The sequence below is a fragment of the Hemitrygon akajei genome, chromosome 2, assembly GCF_048418815.1.
Source record: "Hemitrygon akajei chromosome 2, sHemAka1.3, whole genome shotgun sequence".
Taxonomy (NCBI): domain Eukaryota; kingdom Metazoa; phylum Chordata; class Chondrichthyes; order Myliobatiformes; family Dasyatidae; genus Hemitrygon; species Hemitrygon akajei.
This window is the reverse complement of record NC_133125.1, coordinates 15,379,042-15,399,923: the sequence shown is the minus strand read 5'-3', so window position 1 is coordinate 15,399,923 and position 20,882 is coordinate 15,379,042. Positions and strand designations below refer to the sequence as shown.

At 41.5% G+C, this 20,882-nt stretch overlaps 1 protein-coding gene across 3 annotated transcripts in view; it reads right to left on the bottom strand.

Moving 5' to 3' along the window:
* The window catches only part of LOC140739384 (endoplasmic reticulum aminopeptidase 2-like), a 79,608-nt gene that overhangs the window by 40,280 nt on the left and 18,446 nt on the right, over positions 1-20,882 (bottom strand). For all 3 annotated transcript variants that reach the window (XM_073067656.1, XM_073067647.1, XM_073067664.1), the window contains exons 3-5: positions 10,931-11,069; positions 9,656-9,790; positions 118-238 (exon numbers count right to left, since the gene is read on the bottom strand). In XM_073067656.1, the coding sequence (XP_072923757.1) occupies positions 118-238; positions 9,656-9,790; positions 10,931-11,069 (395 nt within the window). The remainder of the gene's footprint in view (positions 1-117; positions 239-9,655; positions 9,791-10,930; positions 11,070-20,882) is intronic.

Here is a 20,882-nt window from a genome sequence, read left to right as displayed (position 1 = left end):
CATCCACCATCTCCCTGTTCTGCTTTCAGATGTCAAATCAATCTCTGCCTTTGAACCCACTTGACCATACAATATCTTTTGTTTCAAATCTTTATTGAAAGCTTGAGTTTGACTTACCATACTTTGGAAGGGGGTAGTGGATATTGAAGTAATGTTCATAAAATTCCAGTAGTTTCACTGCTGCCTCCAGAGCATAGTGTGTTTGATTCAATTTATCTGGAGCAGCATATACTGACACCTATTGGAATACAAGACACATGAATAATTGTTGTGTGCCTGCATATCCAATGAACAGGAGGATAAAAGAATACAGAAACCAGCAAATTTTTTCATGTTTCATTTGAAAGATGGGTTCTCAGAAATAAGTCCACAAGACCATCAGACACAGGACCAGGATTAGGCCATTCAGTCCACTGAGTTTGCTCCATTCCATCATGGTTGAATTATTAGCCCTCTCAACCCCATTCTTCTGCCTTCTTGCTATAACCACTGAAGCCCTTACTAATCAAGAAGCTATCAGCCTCTTTATACAAGCCCAATGGCTTGGCCTCCAATGCTGTCTGTGGCAATGAATTCCAAAGATTCACCACCTTCCGACTAAAGAAATTCCTCTTTTCATCTCCGTTCCAAAGAGATGTCCTTGTGTTCCGAGGTTGTGTCCTGTGGCTGGAGGCTCCCCAACCTCTGGGAACTTCTTCTCCACGACCACTATATCCGGGCCTTTCAATATTCAATAGGCTTCTCCGTTCTTCTAAACTCCAGCAAGTACCGGTCCAGATTCGTAATACCGCAAGTACTGCACGTATTGACACACCATGCGCGGCATTCAAAATTGATTCCATTGAATTCATCAAATGAATTCAAGAACCACTTAATTGCACACCAGGGAGCTATCAGCAGACCCCTAAGGGAATTGTCATTGATAAATTTTATGAATTATTATGACAATGTAAATTAAGTGGAAGGGCAGGGAAGTTCCAGAGGTTACGAAAGGAAGACTTAGGATGGGAGAGGGCCAAAGCCTTTCCATGGGGGCTGTGGCTCCAACAATGAAATGGGAACAGACCATTCTGGCCCAACAAATCTGTGCTGCCCAATTACACCCATATGATCAATTAACCTACTATCCCTGACTTCTTTAGGATATGGGAGGAAATAGAAGCACCTAAAGAGAGAACATTTAAACCCCTTACAGACAGCTGAGGAAGGAACCCAGGTCATTGATGCTGTAATAGTGTTATGCTTACTTCTACACCAATGATGAAATAAACTATTAAATTTAAGCTGGCCCCCTACGAGAACACATTCTCCACACAATGAACTTTCCTTGACAACTAAAGTCACTGCTTTAACATGACACCATTGAACTTGAGAGATTAAACTGATCTGGTTCCCAGTAGGTGACTCTCATGACGTAGTTATCTCAGCAGCTAATGTAGCAGTAACTCAGAAATATTGAGGTGAGTGTCCTGCTGCCATTTTAATTACCAGGCTGCCCAATTCTTAGTGAACAAGTGTAAAATAAGCCTCTTTGTCAACTAAAGGAGATAAAAATATGCAGACAGTGTCAACATTCATAGCATTGGTAATGTAGTGGATAGCATAAAACTATTACAGCATCCACGACCAAGTGTTCAAATCTGCCACTGTCTGTAAGGAGATGTTCATTCTCCCCATTAACCTGTAGGTTTCCTGTTGGTGCTCCTGTTCCCTCCTACATAAGGGTTAGTAGGTTAATTGGTCACATGGGTGGGAGCCATGGAAACATAGTCACTAGCACAGCAACTTACAGCTCAGGGCATCGGAATTTAAACTGATATAGCAGGGGGTTGGGAATCCACACAGAAAGGAAGAGGGAAGTGATGCAGAGACCAAAGATAGAATTAGTGGAGAAAAGAGTACGAGTAGAGTGCATAAAAGTAAAAAGCAAAAATCGCATAGGTCACTAGATTCTAAAAGGACAACGAGTATAAGGGCACTTTATCTAAATGCCCGTAGTATTAGAAACAAGGTTAGTGAATTTATGGCACAGATCAGTACCAAGGCATATGATTTAGTAGCCATTACAGAAACCTGGTTGCAAGGTGGAGATGACTGGGAATTAAATATCCAAGGGTACCAGGTAATACAAAAAGATAGGCAGGAAGGCAAAGTAGGTGGGGTGGTGCTCTTAATTAAGGATGAGATCAAGGCAATTGTGAGAGATAATATAAGATCTACAGAGCAGAATGTTGAGTCCATCTGAGTAGAGATTAAGAATAGTAAAGGGAAAAAAAAAATTACTGGCAGGAGTTGTCTATAGGCCATCTAATAAAAATATTGCAGTGGCAGAGGCGATTAATAAGAAATAATTGAGATTTGTAAGAATGGAACAGCAGTTGTCATGGGGGATTTTAACTTCTACAAAGATTGGGTGAATCAGGTTGGTCAAGGAAGTCTTGAGGAGGGCTTCATAGAATGCATCCTTGATGGCTTTCTTGAGCAGCATGTTCGTGAACCTACAAGGGAAAATGCTATCTTAGATCTAGTCCTGTGCAATGAGACAGGTAAGATTAACAATGTTGTAGTTCGAGATCCTCCTGAAAAGAGCAATCATAGTATGATTGAATTTCGCATACATATGGAGGATGAAATAATTAGATCTAAAACTAGTGTGTTATGTTTGAACAAGGGAAACTACAACAGGTTAAGGGAGGAGTTGGCTAATGTGGATTAGGAACACCGGCTATTTGGTAGGACAGTTGAGGAACAGTGGAATACTTTCAAAGAGATTTTTCACTGTGCTCAACAAAAGTATATTCCAGTCAAGGACAGTAAGTGTGAGGGAAAGCCAGCCTTGGATAACTAAGGAAATAAAAGTATCAAATTAAAAGCTCGTGGGTACAAAGTTGCAAAGAGTAGCAGGAGACTGGAGAATTGGGAAAACTTTAAAAAGCCACAAAGAACAACTAAATGAAAATAAGGAAAGGGAAGATAGAGTATGAAAGTATATTAGCACAAAATATAAAAACTGATAGCAAAAGTTTTTGTAAATATATAAAGCAGAAGGGGATGGCTAAAGTCAACGTAGGTCCCTTGGAAGACGATAAGGGGAAATTGATATTGGGTGATAAGGAAATGGCTGAGGCATTAAATGACTATTTTGTGTCCGTCTTCACAGTGGAGGACATGTCTAACGTGCCAAAGAATGATTTTATCGACAAAATGGTAGGAGAGGACCTCGATAAAATCACTGTCACTAAAGAGGTAGTGATGAGCAAACTAGAGGGCCTTAAGGTAGATAAGTCCCCTAGTGCTGATGGAATGCATCCCAGGGTGCTGAGGGAACTGGCAGAGATTATAGCAGACGCTTTGGTAATCATTTACTAAAATTCTCTAGACTCTGGGCAGGTCATGGCGGATTGGAAGACAGCAAATGTCATGGCACTTTTTAAAAAAGGATGCAGACTAAAAACAGACAACTATAGGCCAGTTAGCTTAACATCTGCATTTGGGAAAATGCTTGAAGCTGTCATTAAGGAAAAAATAGCAGAACATTTAGAAAGGAGTGGTTCCATTAGACAGACGCAGCATGGATTCAGCAAGGGCAGGTCCTGTTTGACAAACTTACTGGAGTTCTTTGAGGACATAATGAGTGCAGTGGACAGAGGGAACAGGTGGATGTCAAATGCTTGCATTTCCAGAAGGCGTTCAATAAGGTGCCGCACAAGAAACTTATAAATAAGAAACGGATGCATGGAGTCGGAGGAAGTGTATTGGCATGGATAGTGGATTGGTTAACCGATAGAAAGCAGAGAGTTGGTATAAATGGGTGTTTCTCTGGTTGGCAGTCAGTGGTGAGTGGGGTGCCGCAGGGGTCAGTGCTGGGCCCACAGCCGTTTACCATTTACATTGATGATTTGGAAGAGGGGACTGAGTGTAGCATAGCAAAATTTTCTGCTGACACTAAAGTGAGTGGAAAAGAAAATTGAACAGAGGATGTGGAGAGTCTGCAGAGGGATATAGGTGGGTTAAGTGAGTGGGCCAAGGTCTGGCAGATGGGGTACAACGTTGGTAAATGTGAGATCATCCACTTTGGAAGGAATAAAAGAAGAGCAGATTATTATTTAAATGGTGAAAGATTGCAGCATGCTGTTGTGCAGAGGGACATCTCTGGAATTCAGAAGAATGAGAGGGGATCTTATAGAAACATAGAACATTTTGAAAGGGATAGATAAGATAGAAGTAGGTATGTTGTTTCCATTGGTAGATGAAACTAGAACTAGGGGACATTGCCTCAAGATTCAGGGGAGAAGATTTAGCATGAAGATGAGGAGAAACTGTTTTTCCCCAGAGAGTGGTGAATCTGTGGAATTCTCTGCCCAGGGAAGCAGTTGAGGTTTCTTCACTAAATATATTTAAGATACAGTTAGATAGATTTTTACATAGTGGGGGAATTAAGAGTTATGGGGAAAAGGCAGGTAGATGGAGCTGAGTTTACGGACAGATCAGCCATGATCTTATTGAATGGCGGGGCAGGCTCGATGGGCGGGATGGCCAACTCCTGCTCCAACTCCTTATGTTCTTATGTAATTCAGAGATCAAATCCAATGCCATCCAAATCCAAATGAGTCTGTATATCCTCACATGAACATGTGGCTTTTTTCCCACATTCCAAAGATGCAATGGTTAATAGGTTAATTGGTCATTGCAAGTTGTCCCATGAAAGAGGAAACTTTTTGAATGTTAAAATGCTGAGAGAGTAGATGTGGAAAGGATGTTTTCCATGGTAGGAGAGTCTAGGACAAGAGAGCTCAGCCTCAGGATAGAGGAGCGCCCTTTCAAATCAGAGATGTGGAGAAATTTCTTTAGCCAAAGGGTGGAGAATTTGTGGAATTTGTTGCCACGTGCAGCTGTGGAGGTCAGGTCATTGGGTGTATTTAGAAACATAGAAAACCTACAGCACAATGCAGGCCCTTCGGCCCACAATGCTGTGCCGAGCATGTACTTACTTAAAAATTACCTAAGGTTACCCATAGCCCTCTATTTTTCTAAGCTCCATGTACCTATCCAGGAGTCTCTTAAAAGACCCTATCGTATCCACCTCCGCCACTGTCACTGGCAGCCCATTCCACGCACTCACCACTCTCTGAGTAAAAAAAAACAAACTTACCCCTGACATCTCCTCTGTACCTACTTCCAAGCACGTTAAAACTATGCCATCTTGTGTTAGCCATTTCAGCCCTGGGAAAAAGCCTTTGACTATCCACATGATCAATGCCTCTCATCATCTTATACACCTCTATCAGGTCACCTCTCATCCTCCACCACTCCAAGGAAAAAAAGCCGAGTTCACTCAACCTGTTCTCATGAGGCATGCTCCCCAATCCAGGCAACATCCTTGTAAATCTACTCTGCACCCTTTCTATGGCTTCCACATCCTTCCAGTAGTGAGGTGACCAGAACTGAGTACATACAGTACTCCAAGTGGGGCCTGACCAGGATCCTCTCAGCTCCTAAACTGAATACCACGACTGATGAAGGCCAATGCACCGTATGCCTTCTTAACCACAGAGAACAACCTGCACAGCAGCTTTGAGCGTCCTATGGACTCAGACCCCAAGATCCCTCTGATCCACCACACTGCCAAGTCTTACCATTAATACTATATTCTGCCATCATATTTGACCTCCCAAAATGAACCACCTCACACTTATCTGGGTTGAACTCCATCTGCCACTCCTCAGCCCAGTTTTGCATCCTATCAAAACAGCCCTCCACACTATCCACAACACCCCTAATCTTTGTGTCATCAGCAAATTTACTAACCCATCCCTCCACTTTCTCATCCAGGTGATTTATAAAAATCACAAAGAGTAGGGGTCCCAGAACAGATCTCTGATGCACACCATTGGTCACCAGCCTCCATGCAGAATATGACCAGTCTAGAACCACTCTTTGCCTTCTCTGAACAAGTCAATTCTGGATCCACAAAGCAAGGTCCCCTTGGATCCCATGCCTCCTTACTTTCTCAATAAGCCTTGCATGGGGTAGATTATCAAATGCTTTGCTGAAATCCATATACACTACATCTACTGCTCTTCCTTCATCAACATGTTTAGTCACATCCTCAAAAAATTCAGTCAGGCTTGTAAGGCACAATCTGCCTTTGACAAATCCTCGCTGACTATTCCTAATCATATTATACGTCTCCAAATGTTCATAAATTCTGCCTCTCAGGATCTTCTCCATCAGTTTACCAACCACTGAAGTAAACTCACTGGTCTATAATTTCCTGGGCTACTTCTACTCCTTTTCTTGAATAAGGGAACAACATCTGCAACTCTCTGATCCTCCAGAACCTCTCCCATCTCCATTGATGATGCAAAGATCATTGCCAGCAGGTCAGCAATCTCCTCCCTCGCCTCCCACTGTAGCCTGTGGTATATCGCATCCAGTCCCAGAGACTTATGCAACTTGATGCTTTCCAAAAACTCCAGCATATCCTCTTCCGTAACATCTCAGGAAGTACTCAGGAAGCTGAATAGTCTAAGAGTAGATAAATCTCCTGGACCAGATGGAATGCACCCTCGTGTTCTGAAGGAAGTAGCTGTGGAGATTGCGGAGGCATTAGCAATGATTTTTCAAAAGTCAATAGGTTCTGGCATGGTTGCAGAGGACTGGAAGATTGCAAATGTCACTCCGCTATTTAAGAAGAGGGCAAGGAAGCAAAAAGGAAATTATAGACAAATTAGCTTGACATCGGTGGTTGGGAAGTTGTTGGAGACTATTCTCAAGGATGAGGTTATGGAGCACCTGGAGGCATATGACAAGATAGGCAGAACTCAGCATGGTTTCCTTAAAGGAAAATCCTGCCTGACAAACCTATTGCAATCTTTTGAGGAGATTACAAGTAGGCTAGACAAGGGAGATGCAGTGGATGTTGTGTATTTGGATTTTCAGAAGGCCTTTGACAAGGTGCCTCACATGAGGCTGCTAAACAAGATAAGAGCCCATGGAATTACGGGAAAGTTACATACATGGATAGAGTGTTGGCTGATTGACAGGAAACAGAGAGTGGGAATAAAGGGATCACATTCTGGTTGGCTGCCGGTTACCAGTGGTGTTCCACAGGGGTCCATGTTGGGGCCATTTCTTTTTACGTTGTATAATCAATGATCTGGATTATGGAATAGATGGCTTTGTGTCTAAGTTTGCTGATGATACAAAGATAAGTGGAGGGGCCAGTAGTGGTGAGGAAACAGAGTCTGCAGAGAGACTTGGATAGATCGGGAGAATGGGCAAAGAAGTGGTAAATGAAATACAATGTTGGAAAGTGTATGGTCATGCACTTTGGTAGAAAAAATAAATGGGCAGACTATAAATGGGGAGAGAATTCAAAGTTCTGAGATGCAACGGGACTTGGGAGTCCTCACGCAGGCCACCCTTAAGGTTAACCTCCAGGTTGAGTCGGTGGTGAAGAAGGCAAATGCAATATTGACATTCATTTCTAGAGGAATAGAGTATAGGAGCAGAGATGTGATGTTGAGGCTCTATAAGGCACTGGTAGGACCTCACTTAAAGTACTGTGTGCAGTTTTGGGCTCCTTATTTAAGAAGGGATGTGCTGATGTTGGAGAGGGTTCAGAGAAGATTCACTAGAATGATTCTGGGAATGAGAGGGTTAACATATGAGGAATGTTTGACCACTCTTGGACTGTACTCCTTGGAGTTTAGAAGAATGAGGGAGGACCTCATAGAAACATTTCGAATGTTGAAAGGCATGGACAGAGTGGATGTGGCAAAGTTGTTTCCCATGGTGGGGGAGTCTAGTACAAGAGGACATGACTTGAGGATTGCAGGGCACCCATTCAGAACAGAAATGCGAAGAAATTTTTTTAGCTAGAGGGTGGTGAATCTGTGGCATTTGTTGCCATGGGCGGCACTAGAGGTCAAGTCACTGGGCGTATTTAAGGCAGAGATTGATAGGTAATCTGAGTAGCCAGGGCATCAAAGGTTATGGTGAGAAGGTGGGGGACTGGGATTAAATGGGAGAATGGATCAGCTCATGATAAAATGGCAGAGCAGACTCGATGGGCTGAATGGCCAACTTCTGCTCCTTTGTCTTATGGTCTATATGCTCAATCTTTTCAAACCACTGCAAGTCATCCTTACAATCGCCAAGATCCTCTTCCGTAGTGAATACTGAAGCAAAGTATCATTAAGAATCTCTGCTATCTCATCTGGTTCCATGCACACTTTTCCTCTGTCACACTTGATTGGTCCTATTCTCTCACATCTTATGCTCTTGCTCTTCACATACTTGTAGAATGCCTTGGGGTTTTCCTTAATCCTGCTCACCAAGGCCTTCTCATAGCCCCTTCTGGCTCTCCTAATTTCATTCTTAAGCTCCTTCCTGCTAACCTTATAATCTTCTAGATCTCTATCATTAGCTAATTTTTTGAACATTTTGTAAGCTTTTCTTTTCTTCTTGACTAGATTTTCAACAGCCTTTGTACACCACAGATCCTGTACCCTACCACCCTTTCCCTGTCTCATTGGAACATACCTATGCAGAACGCCACGCAAGTATCCCCTGAACAATTGCCACATTTCTTCCGTCCATTTCCCTGAGAACATCTGTTCTCAATTTATGCTTCCAAATTCCAGCCTGATAGCCTCATATTTCCCCTTACTCCAATTAAACACTTTCATAACTTGTCTGTTCCTATCCCTCTACAATGCTATGGTAAAGGAGATAGAATTGTGATCACTATCTCCAAAATGCTCTCCCACTGAGAGACCTGATACCTGACCAGGTTCATTTCCCAATACCAGATCAAGTACAGCTTCTCCTCTTGAAGGCTTATCTACATATTGTGTGAGGAAACTTTCCTGAATACACCTAACAAACTCCACCCCATCTAAACCCCTTGCTCTAGGGAAATGCCAATCAATATTTGGGAAATTAAAATCTCCCACCACGACAACACTGTTATTATTACACCTTTCCAGAATCTGTTTCCCATCTGCTCCTTGATGTCCCTGCTACTATTGGGTGGTCTATAAAAAAAAAACACCCAGTAGAGTTATTGAATCCTCCCTGTTCCTAACTTCCAACCACAGAGACTCAACAGACAATCCTTCCATGACATTAAAGGCAGAGGTTGATAGGTTCTTGATTGGACATGGCATCAAAAGTTTGGCAAGAAGCCCGGGATCTGGGGTTGAGGAGGAGATAGAAAAAAAGGGTCAGCCATGATTAAATGGTGGAGCAGACGCGATGGGCCAGATGGCCTAATTCTGCTCCTATGTCTCGTGGTCTTATGGACTAGGCTAGGGCTTAAAAAGTGGGTTGCTGGGTAGTGTGGCTCATTAGGCCTGAAGGGCCTGTTCCTCACTGTATCTCTAACCAATTGGGCAGGGCAGGTCCATTGGGCTGGTAGGGTCTGTAATTGTGCAGTATCTCTAAATAAAATAAATTTAAAATTCACAACATTTTTTAAAGAGGTCTGTTTATCGAAAGCAAATTGTCCTTTCTAAATTGCCTTATCTAGAAATATCGACATTTCCAGGAGACTGCAGATGGCATTGAGCGGACTGCTAGCACTTCACCCAGATACCCATCAAATGAAATAATTCTGTTAAAGTACAGTTGACGCCGTAACACAGCTCACCTTAATTCCTGTTGATGTCACTGCACTGACAGATTTAAAATCACAAACAATGAATGCCACTAAGTACGTGCTCATCCTCACACTCACATCGAAGTGATCTTCAAAAAGTCCCTCTGCTGTTGGCAAAGACTTAATCTGTAAAAAAATAAATAAATCAGTAAAGGTGGTAAAATATATTTTTTAAACAACATTTAATGCATTTGTAAAGCATCCATATACAAATTATACTCAATGGAAATGTTAGCTACCCAATTTGGAAGGCATAATAATAATAATAATAATAATAATACAGCATTCATATAGTATTATTCTACTGACCCCATAAGTGCACTGTTCTCTCTAAGCTGTGTGGATGGTGTGGCCACGTAGTAACTGAAATGCTCCCACACACATAGTCTTTGTTGCCCTGCAGCTGAATTTTCTTTTATCCAGTATGTTAATATAATTTTGAAATCTATGTTAATATTATTGTGAAATATCCTGTCATTTGTTAGTGAATATAATCCATATTTTTTCTAAATAATAAATGTACCACAACCTTTACTTCGAAACATTTTAGAGCTTCAATGAATTTACATTGTCAGTGTTTCAAGTTATAACTTTGTTACAAATTGTAACAATTAACATAGAATCAAATAGTATTATGGATACAGATATGGATTTGTTGCCTCAAAAATATTGCAACAATACTCTGATTTCAAATATGACATTTCTGAGAAATTTAAGACATTAAGGCAAGATATGTTGAAGTACATGCTTAGAAATGAAGAATTTGAGGAAATGGCAATTCTTGTTAACATCATTGGAACATTTCAAGTTTCTACCGCTGACTGCAATTTAGTCTTAAGCATTGAATCAAATGAAAATCCGGAAACAGACTAGGAATGAAAATTTAGATGATCTAATGAGGATTAAGACCTATTTTTCATCTGGATGTGAAATTAATCCGTATAGTATTAACAGACAGTGGATGTGTAATAAAGGCAGATGAGAAAAAAGTTTGCAAAACATGGAAGATTTTCTTTGTTGTACTGTATTTCATTACACAGTTCAATTAATAAAAAGTACGTGTTTTTTCAATATTCATTCTAAATAGTCACAATATGCATATTACATAAAAGACATTTAAAGCGCCGAAAATTTTTCAGGTCATGTGAAGCACTCCTGCTCAGAGCAATGGTTGGTCCACACAGTTGTTAGAAATAATTAGAGGGAACTTTGACCCTATGATTGGAAATTATAAGATTAGTTTAATTAAATAACAGAATTTCTTACAATGGGCATGTTGGACAGTGCAATATGCTGCTGCTCTCTTTTAATCCTGATGGAAAAATTGGCTTTGAAAGCTGGTTCATCGAAACAAGGAAATGCCATTCGTGCTGATGTGCTTTCGAACTGGGTTGCAGCAAGAGCTCTGTAAGCAGATACAAAAATAGCTTATAAATTAAACATATTCAAATTTATACTGAACAATAAGCAAGCAAATTTCTCATAATATTTTAATGTAACTAAAGATCTTTTTCATGTAAAAAGATACTAAAAGCTTTTTTAAGTATATGAAGGGTAAAAGAGAGTCGGGGGTAGATATAGGAACAGTTCAAAAATGACGCTGGAGATATTGTAATGAGAGACGCAGAGATGGCAGAGGAACTGAATACGTGGAAGACGTCTACTGTATACCGGATATTCAAGAGTGTCAGGGAAGTGAAGTATGTGCAGTGAAAATTACGACTGAGAAGGTGCTCAGGAAGCTTAATGGTCTGAAGGTGGATAAATCTCCTGGACCTGATGAAATACACCCTCGAGTTCTGAAGGAAGTAGCTGGAGAGATTGTGGAGGCATTAACAATGATCTTTCAACAATCAACAGATTCCAGGATTGTGCCGGATGACAGAAAAATTGCAAAAGTTACTCCGCTATTTAAGAAGGATAGGAAGCAGCAAAAAGGAAACTATAGATCTGTTATCCTGAAATCAGTGGTTGGGAAATTGTTGGAATCAATTGTTAGGGATGAGATTATGGAGTACCTGGAGGGACATGACAAGGTAGGCAAAAGCCAGCATAGTTTCCTGAAAGGAAAACCCTGCCTGACAAACCTACTGCAATTCTTTGAGGAAATTACAAGGAGGGTAGACAAGGGAGATGCAGTAAACAATTTCAGAAGGCCTTTGACAAGGTGCCACATGAGGCTGCTTAGCATGACTAGAGCCCATGGAATCACAGGGAAGTTACTAGCGTGGGTGGAGCATTGGCTGGTCGGCAGAAAACAGAGTTGGAATAAAGAGATACTATTCTGGCTGGCTGCAGGTTACCAGTGGAGTTCCACAGGGGTCGGTGTTGGGACCGCTGCTTTTTACAAGGTATATTAATGATTTGGGCTACGGTATTAATGAATTTGTGGCTAACTATGCCGATGATACAAAGATAGTTGTAGGAGTGGGTAATGTTGAGGAAACAGAGAGCCTGCAGAGAGACTTAGCTAGTTTAGGGGAATGGGCAAAGAAGTGGCAAATGAAATACAATATTGGAAAGTGTATGGTCATGCACTTTGGTGGAAGAAATAAATGGGCAGACTATTATTTAGATGGGGAGAGAATTCAACATGCAGAGATGCAAAGGGACTTGGGAGTCCTTGTGCAAAATACCCTTCTGGTTAACCTCCAGGTTGAGTCAGTTGTGAAGAAGGCGAATGCAATGTTGGCATTCATCTCTCGAGGTATAAAATATAAGAGCAGGGGTGTGATGTTGAGGTTCTATAAGGCACTTGTGAGACCACACTTGGAGTATTGTGTGCAGTTTTGGGCTCCTTACTTTAGAAAGGATATACTGACATTGGAAAGGGTTCAGAGAAGATTCACGAAAATGATTCCAGGAATGAAAGAGTTACCGCAAGAGGAACATCTGGCAGCTCCTGGGCTGTATTTTCTGTTGTTCAGGATAATGAGGAGGGATCTCATAGAAACATTCCGAATGTTCAAAGGCCTGAACAGATTAGATATGGCAAAGTTATTTCCCATGGTAGGGGATTCGAGGACAAGAAGGCACGACTTCAGGATTGAAGTACGTCCTTTTAGAACTGAGATGCGGAGAAATTACTTTAGTCCAAGGGTGGTAAATCTGCGGAATTTGTTGTCATGAGTGGCTGTGGAAGCCAAGTATTGGGTGTATTTAAGGCAGAGGTAGATAGGTTCTTGATTAGCCAGGGCACCAAAGGGTATAGGGTGAAGGCAGGGGAGTGGGGATGACTGAAAGTATTGGATCAGCCCATGATTGAATGGCTAAGCAGACTCGATGGGCCGAATGGACTACTTCTGCTCTTATATTTTGTGGTCTTAACATTTATACATGAAATGGTGGAATTGATGCCTCATAAACCATGAAGTAAGTCCATTAAAATGCCACACTGTCTTGCATTCCGAATACCACAAGGTCACAAAGGGATGAGATGTCAAATGTCTCCAAACATCTGAACAGTCCCACAGCAACCAGTCCTGGCAAGTTTTAATGGTGTCTAAATGCTAACCAAGCAGTTGTATGTACTTTCCTATCCAGTGGCATATTTAAGGCATGGCAGATATGGCACGTGCCCTGGGCGCCACTGAGCAGTTTCTATTAAAGTCAGACAAGCCATCCTCGGATAGTGAAAAAATAATTTTCTTCAGATGTATGATCTGTCTTTGATTATCATGGGTGAGATGCACTAGCATGGCCTTACTTCAGAGCTTTGTGTAAGAAGACCATGAAACATTTCTTCACAAAGAAGAATGAAAGTGGACCTGAAGGACGGAAGAGACTGAAGTTGGAGGCGGAGGAAGCCAAGAAATCAAACAAGTTCTTCATGTCCTTCTTTGAAAAGCCCGGAACAAGTAGTTCGACACGTTCCACGGAGTCGCCTGCACCTGCTACAAGTTTGTGAGAATCCCAAGGTGGATCAAGTACAAATGCATCACAAGCCGAGGAGGAAGTCAAGTCAGATAAATCCGAGTATGACGAGATTAAGAGTGAGGCTACCACAGAGAACGTGGACATGACAGGAGGGGAAGACGTGGTGGTGGTGGTGATGTTGATTTTATTGAGGAGGTTTTACCTGATGAGATTGAACCTGACGACACTGAGCCTAGTGAACTGGATGGTGTCAAAGAGCCTCGAACTGTTATACCAGAAGTGATTGAACAGCATGACATTGGACTCCTGAAGTTTGACAAGGATACTGGAGAAGCAATTCTGCCTGGCGCATTGAGAACAGAAATACTAAATCTGGGTTTGAAGTATTTCCAGAACAGTGAGAGGCCTTTCCTACCAACAAATAACCACTCAATGAACAAAACTTGGTTCAAGAGGAAATTGGAAAATGGTCATGGTGAGGAAGTGACTCGCTCATGGCTGGTCTATTCCCCTTCTAAAAAGTCTGCATTTTGTATCTGCTGTCTTCACTATTCCCAGTCAGACCATCAATCCTCATTGGAGCAGGAAAGTGGATTCAACCAGTGGAAAGCACCTGAAAGGATTAGTGTTCATGAAAATGCCAAGAATCATCGGGAATGCTTCACACAGTGGAAAGAAATTTAGCTGGAAACAGAGGAGTTATTGACATGGTATTTCAGTCACATATTGAGAAGGAAAAGTTGAAATGGCGTGATGTCTTGATGAGAGTCCTTCACTGCATAAAATTCCTTGCAACTCAGAATCTGGCTTTGCGAGGACACAGGGAGTCACTTCAGCTAGACGAAGACTCCAATGAGGGAAATTTCCTTGGCTTACTGAAACTACTGGCCATCTTTGACCCTGTCATAAAAGAACACCTCACTCATTTGGAAAGTCATCCTGGATCCACATCTTATCTTTCACCGGGTGTCCAGAACGAATTCATCCACATGATGGCATCCACTGTTCACTAGAGTTTACTGAGAAACATTCGTAAAGCCAAGTACTATGGTCTCATGTTCGACTCGACTCCTGATGAGGCACACCATGAGCAGATGTCAGAAGTAGTGAGGTATGTGGAAGTTGATTTTGAGAGGAAAACAGTCCGTGTTAGAGAGTCCTTCCTTGGTTTTATCCAGATAAGCCAGAAAGATGCTGAGAGCTTGGTTGAAGATATCTTGAAACAGCTAGAGAAGGACGAAATGGAGCTACAAGATTGTTGGTCACAGTGCTATGACAACGCTGCTATGATGGCTGGACACAGAAGTGGTGTTCATCATAGAATAAGTGAGGAAAACAACCTGGCAGTGTTTGAGTTGCAACAATCACTCACTCAACTTGGTGGGTGTACATTCAGCCAAGCAGGATACAATGATGGTCACATTTTTTGGAACCATCGAAGCTCTCTACGTGTTTTTCTCTTGTTCAACATAGTCCTGGAAAAACTCAAAAACGCAGTGCCTGTGGTTGTTAAGTCAGAGTCCGAAACCAGGTGGATTGCAAGGACAGAAGCAGTGAAGCCCGTCAACAAGTACCTTGAGGAGATACTGCAAAATTCTCCAGGACATGATAGACAATGAAAATGAGACCAGGGAAACAAGAAATGATGCAAGGCAGCTGTACAACTGCATGTTGAGTTACGATTTTCTGATTTTGCTAGGATTTTGGAACAAAGTACTCATTTGCATTGACCATATTCAAAAGAGGCTACAGGATCCTAGCATGAACTTCCATGATGCTGCCATGGATTTGAAAGCCCTCCGAGATCATTTATATGATGAAAAAGAAGTGTTGGTCAGTGAGTCACTCGAAGGAGGAGTCGGTCTCTCTCAAGAATGGAATATTGAAGTTGAAAGACTTCACAGATGAAAGAAATGAGTGGCTGATGAGAACTCAAGAGACGCTGGGTTAACAGCTAAGGAGCAAATGGGAAGAGTCATGAAGGGATCAGTCGACCATCTTCACAGAGAAATGGACGAAAGGTTTGCTCGTTTGCACAACACTGATGCCAAGTTTGGATTGCAGAATGTTGCTGTCAAGGTGGGTCAACATGAAAATATCAAGACCTGAAGAGCTTCTTGAATTAATTGTTCAGTATGGAGATGAGAGCATCTTCCCCAATCTTCGCATTGCTAGTCAGGTAATGCTAACCATCATAGTTTCCATCACCAGCTGTGAGAAATCATTCAGCAAGTTAAAAATACTTTCATATTTGAGAGCCTCCATGGGTCAAGGCAGACTCTGTGATCTTGCTCTGCTGAGTGTAGAAAGAGAGGAAACTGAAAAAACTGACTTTGATCACATTATAGACCAATTTGCATCAGTGAAAGCAAGGAAGGTGCAGTTATAATTTTCATGTAGTGCCAAAATTTGTTAATTAAAAGATTCACAAGCCTGACTTGTATTTTTGAGCTAATATTATGGTAAAGTTATCTAAAAGATGGGTGTCAGATGTTTGGACTGCGGCACAATTTCAGTGCTTGCCATAGGCGCTATTTTCCGTAGATATGTCCCTGTTCCCATCGACTAAGAAAAATGGAAAACCTGCACATTCTTTTAATGCAATAACTAAAACATGGAGAAGAAAATTAATAAAGAATTAGAATCAGGCTTATTATCACTGACATGTTGTGAAATTTGTTGTTTTGCTATCAGTTGCAATGAAAATATATAGTGGCATTCTGGGGGCATGGTCGACAACTCGCCCCAGTGTTCCTAGCAGCCAGTGATACTTATTGTTCCTGTTTTAAAATGTGTTCATGGAAATACGCGGAGATGTTCAGGTTTATATATTGTCACATTTTAGCTCGAGTTATACAGTTGTTCACTAGTGTGTTTGTGGGCCACCCTGAATTTCACCGTGGTGTGTAATAAGTATCGACCCCATGTATGTGACTAAGTCAGTTCTCACTGAACTATGGCTCTCTGCCTGCCATTGTACTTGTCACAATAAAATGGCAGTTGAGGTAAGTGAGCTCTTTTCGTCTGTCATCAAGAACTAAATGACCGCCACAATATTAAAAACAAATAATGAGGTCGTTTTCATGGGGTGTTGAGAAATCTGATGGCAGAGTAACAGGTATATTGATGCAATTGAAGTAGATAGAAAAATAACAATTTGTAGAAACCCAGTAAACAATATTTAAGGTCTTTAAGAACTGGAAAATAAAAGCATAATTCTGGAGATTTATAACATATTAAATTTCAGAGGTACTAATTTATGTACAGCACATAGATACTAAAGAGCCTTTGAGGGCAGGCAACATGGATTCACCGGCTGCTCTGAGACAAATACATATCTGCTGCCACATAGGAACTTGGTTATGGCTGCAATCCTGACTTCTGAATTCTTCAAGTTCATCACAACTGATCCCAGTCATAAAACCAAAGAGGATATATACCTATAAATGCACTATTTTAACTCTAGTTGGAGCTCCATCAACTGTGGATGTCCACATTTCATTCCACACCATTCTAAGTACATTCAAATTCAAGCAACTCACACAAAATGCTGGTGGAACGCAACAGGCCAGGCAGCATCTATAGGAAAAAGTACAGTCGACGTTTCGGGTCGAGACCCTTCGTCAGGACTAACGGAGAAAAGAGATAGTAAGTGATTTGAAAGTGGGAGAAGGATGGGGTGACCTGATATGATAGGAGAAGGTAGGAGGGGGAGGAATGAATCTAAGAGCTGGGAAGTTGATTGGCAAAAGGGATACAAGGCTGGAGAAGGGGGAGTATCATAGGATGGAAGGCCCTGGAAGAAAGAAAGAGGGAGGGGAGCACCAGAGAAGATGGAGAACAGGCAAGGAGTTATTGTGAGAGGGAAAGAGGGAAAAATATATATTAAAAATAAAAAATTAGGGATAGGGTAAGAAGGGGAGGAGGAGCATTAACAGAAGTTAGAGAAATCAATGTTCATACCATCAAGTTTGAGGCTACCCAGATGGAATATAAGGTGTTGTTCCTCCAACCTGAGTGTGGCTTCATCTCGACAGTAGAGGAGGCCACGGACTGACATATCGGAATGGGAATGGGACGTGGAATTAAAATGTGTTGCCACTAGGAGATCCTGCTTCCTCTGGCAGAAAGAGTGTAGGTGTTCAGCGAAACGGTCTCCCAGTCTGCGTCAGGTCTCACCAATATATAGAAGGCCACACCAAGAGCACCGGACACAGTATATCACCCAAATTCTAATTCAAGTTCAGTTTATTGTCATTCAACCCTACACACATATGCCACCAAACAAAACATTCCTCTGGATCGAGGCACACAACACAGTACAAATAACTCTCACACAACACAAAGTAATATTACCACAAATAAATTAACAAAAAATAGGGTGCATTTACAACACGTTAAAAAGTAAACAGGATACCGTTACTGGGGCTTTATACAGGATGATACCTGGGTGGTGTTAGAGAGTTCAGTAGTCTCAAAAACCTATAATCAAAGGGGAGTTACTTGGTCAACAGTTTATACACTAACCACAGTTACGTATTAAACTGGCCGGTGGTGTAGTGGCATCCATACTGGACTTCAATGCGAGTGGTCCCTGGTTCGAATCTGGCCAGCTCCTTGCATGCTTTCCCTCCATGCTGGATTGAGCATCAAGCTAGCAACTCAGCCTCATGAAAAACAAAGAAAAATGCTAAATAAATAGCAAGGTTGCCACTTGATGTGCCACGAGGCGCGGAGGGCAACAATTAAACTTACGGTAATTGAAAAGCAAAGAAGTTCGGAGAGCAGACATCCGGAACGAAAAGAAGAAAATGCTGGAAATGTTCAGAGAGTCAGGCAATGTTTTAGAACAATGACCTCTTAGCAGATCCTGGAAGAATTAGAAATAACATTTTGAAAATACAGAGAATTGGGATGGGTGGAAACAAAGAAAAAGGAATGTGATAAATTGGAAGCCAAGTGAGACTGAATGACCAAAACGGTGGTCGTGTTGGTTCGACAGAGGGAGTTAAACACTAATTTGTTGACTCCGAGTTCTCTAGAGGGCATGTAAATACAAGGAGATGAACAAGACCAGAGAGAGAATTTGTAGCATTCAATTTTAAATTTCGGAGTAGGGCAGCACAGTAGCATAGCGGTTAGCACAACACTTTACAGGACAGGCAAGCTGAGGTTCAATTCCTGCTGCTGCCAGTAGGAAGTTTGTACGTTCTCCCCATGACCGCGTGGGTTTCCTCCCACAGTCCAGTTACCAGTTGGTAGGTTAATTGGTCATTATAAATTGTCCCATGATTAGGCCATGGTTAAATCAGGGGTTGGTGGGCGGCGCAATTCGAAGGGCTGGAGGGGCCTATTCTGCACTGTATCTCCATAAATAAATAATTTTAAAAAAGCATTAATGCACTTCACAGGAACGTTACAGGAAACAGTCTAAGTCCCAAGCATATTCTGAATTATGAGGGCAGATGAACAAAAGATAGATTTAGATTTCAACAATGCCTGAGAAGCAGGTAAAGGTGGAGAGCTGAGATGAGATGAGGTGAATTCCGGAGCTTAGAGTTTTGGTAGCAACAGCAGCCAATTTAAAATAGGTTATGCACAGGCAACCCATTATTATAGTGCAAATTATTCCCATTTTAAGCACAAAAATGAGAAAAGCTGCTTGAGTTGATTATAAATTGAAGCAAAATGACATTGCTTAGGAATCTTATTACAAACTTTGTTGCAATGAGAGTACTCACCTGTAAACATTAGAAATAATAAGCACAAATGCTACTGTTTTGGTGACATCTACAGGCAATGCACAGGATCGAATTAAGATGCAGAAAGTTGTTAACTCAGTCGGCTCCATGATGGGCGCAAGCCTCCCCAGCATCCAGGACATCTTCAAGGAGCGATGCCTCACAAAGCAGCTGTGGTGAACTAGATATACCTGTCTGACTGCTCCTGTGGCTCCTCCCACAGACCCTGCTGACTGCCCCTGTGGCTCCTCCCACAGACCCCTGTATAAAGGCGACTGTGGCCTGCTGCTCTCCCTCATTTTCCCAGGATGTAGTGTTGTTCTTCAGTCAATAAAAGCCGATATCTCACTTCCTAAGTCTCAGCGTGAGTTATTGATGGCGCATCAGCAGCATCCATCATAAAGGATACCCATCACCCAGAGCACGACCCTTCTCATTGATAGCATCAGGGAGGAGGTACAGGAGCCTGAGACATACGCTCAGTGACTCAGGAATTCTGACTCTGAATTAGTGGAAAAGTAATTTCTATAAAACCATCAACAAAATATGACTGGGAACCATGCATTTTGAGTACCTCAGACAGCATATTAGCAGTCATACATTGGTGGGTAACAGATGTGTTTATCCTTTGTCAAGACTCCAAAGCAGAAGAAAACTTCTCATCACATTGTGACATTTAATAATTATTCTTCAGATATCCTCAGTTGTTAGATTAAAGATTATATTCAGCATGAACTTGATTTTCGTGAGGTGAAATATTAATTTAAATGAAAGAAAAAAGCACAGTAAAATATTAATGCCAACAGAATTGACTTTTAAATACAGTATATTTAGGCAAGTTTGAATTGTAAATTAGTTTTTCCTGAATATTTTCAATTTTGAGTCTCCAAATAAAAATGGGAAGTACTTGTAAAGCTGCAATATGTAGACCACTCTCTCAAACCCTGAGCTTGATTTACTATTATAACAGTTTTGACCATATGCTAAGAATGCTCTTTAATCAAATATACATTTCCTTTTCATTTGATAACTTATATCAGAGAACAAAATACTGTATTAGTATATCTACAAAATATTTGTATATCTACATCAATTTTGCACTAATATTCAAATACAAAATTATTTTATGGTGTTTTGTTCCTATAAGATTATCTGGTCAAAGGAGTGACCCTCTTCCCACACTGTGAAATCTACAAACTGACATGGGGCTCACCCAATGGACGAGCAAGAAGCAGATTGACCATTTGATGATCAATGGTACACGGAAATGATCCTTGCAGGATGTAAAGGTGAAGAGAGGGGCTGCTACGGGAATTGACACCACCTTGTTGTAGCAGTGACTGAACTCATGCTGAGCAGTGCTGGGACCAGAGCACATGTACAAAGACATTTTGATGTTGAGAAGCTCAAGGGTACCAGTGTGAGATCTGCCCTCCCCATGCAGCTGAAGAACAGATTGCTCGCAAGACCTTGATGAGGATGTGTCGGTAGACAAGATCAACACAATGTGGAAACAGATTGCCTCGGTCTTCAAGAGCAGAAAGGTTTGCCTAAGATACAGAGCTGGAAAGAAGAATAAAGAATGGATACAGCAGGAAACA